This window comes from Penaeus monodon, chromosome 4 (assembly GCF_015228065.2).
Source record: "Penaeus monodon isolate SGIC_2016 chromosome 4, NSTDA_Pmon_1, whole genome shotgun sequence".
NCBI lineage: Eukaryota > Metazoa > Arthropoda > Malacostraca > Decapoda > Penaeidae > Penaeus > Penaeus monodon.
This window is the reverse complement of record NC_051389.1, coordinates 20,351,383-20,356,382: the sequence shown is the minus strand read 5'-3', so window position 1 is coordinate 20,356,382 and position 5,000 is coordinate 20,351,383. Positions and strand designations below refer to the sequence as shown.

General features: G+C 38.5%; 1 protein-coding gene across 5 annotated transcripts in view; it reads right to left on the bottom strand.

The window, feature by feature from the left end:
* Positions 1–5,000, bottom strand: part of LOC119570755 (serine-rich adhesin for platelets-like) — a 26,688-nt gene that overhangs the window by 2,590 nt on the left and 19,098 nt on the right. For all 5 annotated transcript variants that reach the window (XM_037918376.1, XM_037918381.1, XM_037918384.1 and 2 more), the window contains exons 23-24: positions 4,624–4,760; positions 4,127–4,283 (exon numbers count right to left, since the gene is read on the bottom strand). In XM_037918376.1, the coding sequence (XP_037774304.1) occupies positions 4,127–4,283; positions 4,624–4,760 (294 nt within the window). The remainder of the gene's footprint in view (positions 1–4,126; positions 4,284–4,623; positions 4,761–5,000) is intronic.

Sequence of the window (5,000 nt, the reverse complement as noted above, 5' to 3'; positions counted from 1 at the left end):
ATGCAACGTTTCATTCTATTGAATATATATTGGTATCTATCGATTTACTGATATCTAAACTTACTCATATTTGCGGGATATAAGTATAAGCATATGTAGGTTACTCTGAATATTTCTTTGTAATCGTAAAGAATGTTACTTTACCATAAAATTAGCTGAAAAATATATTATCAGTTTCACTTCTTTAAGTAAAATATTTCGAACACAGACACATGAAGATATATGTGATGTAAAAAACGTATATGAGATAAAATTTATGTGGCGATAGTAAAAATAGTTTGTGTTGACAATTTGCAATCCGTGTATTCGATAAGTGTTTTCACAAGTAGAAACTTTTCACTTATTCTTATATATTTTTTTTTCTTGAAACACACTCCCGTAAGAAATCTGAAATATACTTTTTTATATAAGCTGCTTATACCGGTAATATATAAGGTGCACTAAGAACTGACACTTCTTTAAAAAAAAGGAAAAAGAAGAAAAAAAAATACGTACCTACTAGAGGATAATATGCAAATTTCACGTTTGAATTTGAAGTCTTGCAAAGTGGAGGCAGCAGTCGACCATTGATTACTAATAAATCCGCTTGTCAGTGTCATGAATTTAAGTCCTCATTTCGTACAACTTATAAATGGCGAACTAAATAGGCGGTCACATGAGCGTTTTTTCTACAACCAGTTTGTGACATAATCCACCATTCGAAGTTGCCCTGTTGGTTATTCCCCAACTCATGTGGGGCGAAGAGAACCATCAACCATCATGCGCTCGATTTCAGCAACAAACATGGCGGCTACGATTGCCCGCGTGGCAGGCCCTCCTCGTTGGTTATTTTGACATATGTTGTAGAAATTGGTTACGAAAAAGACTTTTTTTTTGGAGGAAAACCACAGGCAGGCTTCATGGAAGAACTTGAAAGGCACAGGCAAGTAAACAATAATACCATTACGTATACTCTTAAATGAATTTCCGTATAAAATATAGTAAGTACAATTAATGAATATAGAGATATAAATCACAATATCTAATTTTTTAATGAAATCAATTGCAATATATTTTATAATCATATGTGCAGTTCAGCATTTTTCCTTGCCATTCCTGCTTCGACGATTACGAACGATGCATATCGTCCGCTTTTACATCCGGCCAAGGGGGTTATGTCAACTCGAAGGTTGAGGGAAGTGGAAAAGTGGAAGGGATTGAGGCCCAAAGTAGGGGTGATCCCCTACCTTGGGCCTCAGCCCTCTTCATCCCCGGCTTTTGTCCATTTATTCTGTTAACTCATTTTACTCTTTTCGCCGCAATATTGTATCATAATGCTGCTATGTGACCTTTGTATAGCACATTTATTTGTTTTAACCATGAAACTTTCTGGGAATCCACAATCATCGCTTTATGAACCAAAATACTTCCCTTCTAGGGCCTTCGCCCCCAACCATCACCCTATCGCTGTATTTTGAATACGCCGCTAATGACCTTAGATGTTGACGTAACAGAAAATTTTTCAATAAATAAATAACGCCGACTTGTTAACAAACGCTCGTGCGACCGCCCCTGTAGTGAGGCACAGAAGGTATCCCGGTGAAACAACCCAGTATATACCCCCCCCCCCCGCCTAGTTTAGGCTAGGACGTTTTATGCCCGGGGTAAAAGTTGGGCTAAGCCTGAACATGCCCCCTCTCTTTTCCATGTAACAAGCTTATTACTATATTTCCAGAAAATAATACCTGGTGTTGGTCTCAAACTGCAGATATTTTTTGTGTACTGTGCATTGAATTTTACAGGTCACAATATTAAACCCAAACTAATTTTTTAAATCACAGGCCTAACTTGTGAGAACATTCTATCCTATTATAAAATTATTATTATTAATAATAGCATCATCATCTTTAGAATGCATGTTCATTTCGAAACAATAGGAACATTTTTGCTAAATCAGTAGTACTGCTAAATGCCTGTCCAGACGAGCGGGCCTGATCAGCGGCCATGCCCGTTAACGGGCATATTTTTGCTGGGCATACTTTAAATTGCCTGTGCCCGATGAGCGAAATTACCAGGCGGTGTCCGGTGGCTCGAGCTTCTGCTGTTAAAGTGTTTCTCATGTTTTATTTGTTTATTTATTTATTTTAATATATGGCACCACTGCTAGTAATAATTTAGTCGCCACCGCGCGAACAGGCCCGCTCGTTTGGTCAGGCCTTAAATCAGAATTTTATTTTGTTCGGTAACGAGTGAACATTCAAACAACATTCAAAGCCAGATTGAAGTGTTCAGAACTGTTTTGCAAATGTAAGGCTCATTAAAGCAGATTGTTGCGCGTCTATTATTTGAATTGTTATTATTTGGACAAATTAACTTTATCTGATTAAGGAGGCCATATCGTGACGTCGTCTTTTTACCAAACATAAGGTTCATTAAAGCAGCATCTTGCATGTCTTTATATGTATTGCAATTGTTTTTGGACGAATGAACTTTCTGTATTTAACTAAAACGTCTATCAATTACTTATGAGCTTATACTTCATTATTGTTTTATTTTATCCCCCCACCCCCAAAAAAAACAAAACAAAAAAAAAACGGCTTCATCCTCTGGGCACTGTGTTATTTCTGAAATGATAACTAACGTTTTACAACTGAACGTTTAAACCCTCATGTAAACGGGATACATTTTGTGTGTGTGTATATATATATATATATATATATATATATATATATATATATATATAATAGAATGCTATGTCTATACATTTTTGGCATGTCTCCAGTCAGATACTGCCGCTGTAAATCAAAATGTTGACTTGGGATATGAAGTTGTTTGCATTTCCATAAACTAGAACATGTTATGAGAAGTGTTGTAAGTTCTAAGTGATCTCCCTTTTAGAAAAAAAAAATCAGTACACGAAATCGAAACCAATGGGCATTTCTGAAGAAGACTGAGAACAGAGAAATCAATCCATATGGGGCGCACTTATATCACCTCGTAGAATATTACCTACTCAGAATGAAATTTAGAGATAAAGATTTTAAGCAGATATCATTTCTCGGTAGTTGTCTATAACAACCATATAACACGTTTAACAAGCACTTATATTACATGCAAGAAGACCTTATAAAAAAAGTTGAATGAACATATCATTCATCGTTCCATATTCCTGTTGCCAGAAGAACATATATCCGTGAGTTAAACCTTAACAAAAGTAGACAGTGGATGTCACATAATAATTATGATTTAGAAAAAAAAGTTTTGTTACTAACAATATGGGTATATTCTGGCCTACGGATGTAGATCTGGTGTTTAGACTAGCCTACACTATACCCAGAGGTATAAAATAGGCTAGGCCCAATTATACCTCGGGGATTAATCAGGGCTAGCCCAAACTATACACGGGGTATATTCTAGGAGGGGTTTAAACTAGGTTTCTACACCGTCGACGTCAGTGTAAAGTATGCAGCTGGGAAGGAGAGAGAGAGAGAGAGAGAGAGAGAGAGAGAGAGAGAGAGAGAGAGAGAGAGAGAGAGAGAGAGAGAGAGAGAGAGAGAGAGAGTGTTAAGAATTAATAAGAATTAATTAAGAATTTATATTCTCAAAACGGAACGACAAATGATGGTTTTCTGAGGTTGAGGAGGTTTAAAAATAAGCACCTATTAGAGAAAAGTTTTAACCACCAGAAATCTGCAACGGTGTGTGTGTAACCAAGGGTTAGCAAGAGGAAATATGTAGAGGAAAGAAGAGAGCTTTCATTTCTACATCTACAACCAATTATGCAAAGGGCCTCATGATCAGTGTTACGCTCGTAGAAATAAATAATTCCAAAGAAAATCTTCGATAAAGTCGCTCAGAGATGTTGATAGTTGATGATGATGATGAGAGAGAGAGAGAGAGAGAGAGAGAGAGAGAGAGAGAGAGAGAGAGAGAGAGAGAGAGAGAGAGAGATGACTAGTTGTAAATCAGTAAACAAAGTTAACCCACACATAACGGAACAATGGTCACGAGATGATGGGTCGAAAATAAAACCCAGAGGCAACGTCATTACATATGAACACATAAACTTAAACACAATAATACACAAACACGTACAGACACAAAACACACATGCATCGCTATAGCTATATTAATCAACAGTCTGTACCAGCGGTGTTGGTCTCGATCCAGTCGAAATAAGCGGACACTTTGGTGTACACTCCGGGTCTCGAAGGTCGGGCGCACTCAAAGCCGTAGCTGACTATCCCCAGCTGCGCCCACCGGCCGTCGCACAGCTGGGTGATTAGGGGGCCGCCACTGTCTCCCTAGGGGTAGGGGGAGGAAGTTGCAGTAAGTCACAGGGCTGTGGTATGGAACGTTGGGCCGGATTCAAAAAAACTTTTTCAGGCCCCAGCGGTCGGAGCCAAGGAAAATCTCCCGAAAATGTAAGGAGTAATGTTAATTACTGTAAACATTATTGAACTAGTAACACAATAATTCTTCTTAGACAACGGAGTGCAAAACTTTGTTCGACGCTATTTTTTGGGTTGTGAGAAAATGGTGTTGATCTTTATAAATATCAGGATCAGAAACTGTTGAATGATGGCAGTAAAGACGACCAAATGTATATTTGGAGATAAATAATATAAAAGCAGGAGACATTACCGAACATGTGTCCTTGTTTGGGGTGAGGGCGCAGATGACGGAGGTGTCCGAAGGAAGGGCCTCCGTCGTCTTACACTCCTCTGTCGTGATCAGGTCCAGCACCACCTCCTGAAGGATCTCTGGGGTTTCCTTTGTATCTGTTGCGGAAATAATTGTGAACACTGATGAGGTTATGTGTGCTCATGGATCAAGAGCAAAAGTGCCTGAGCGCTGGATTTGGGAGTTTAATCCTATCTGGTGCTGCGAATGCTTAGCTCACAAGTGTTCTGCGTGTGCTTACTTTATCATTGCTATATTGATAAGATGAAAGGTTCTATTCACTCACTGAATTTGAAAGGTCTCTTAATGTGTGGTGGTGGTGGTGGGGGGGGGGTAAG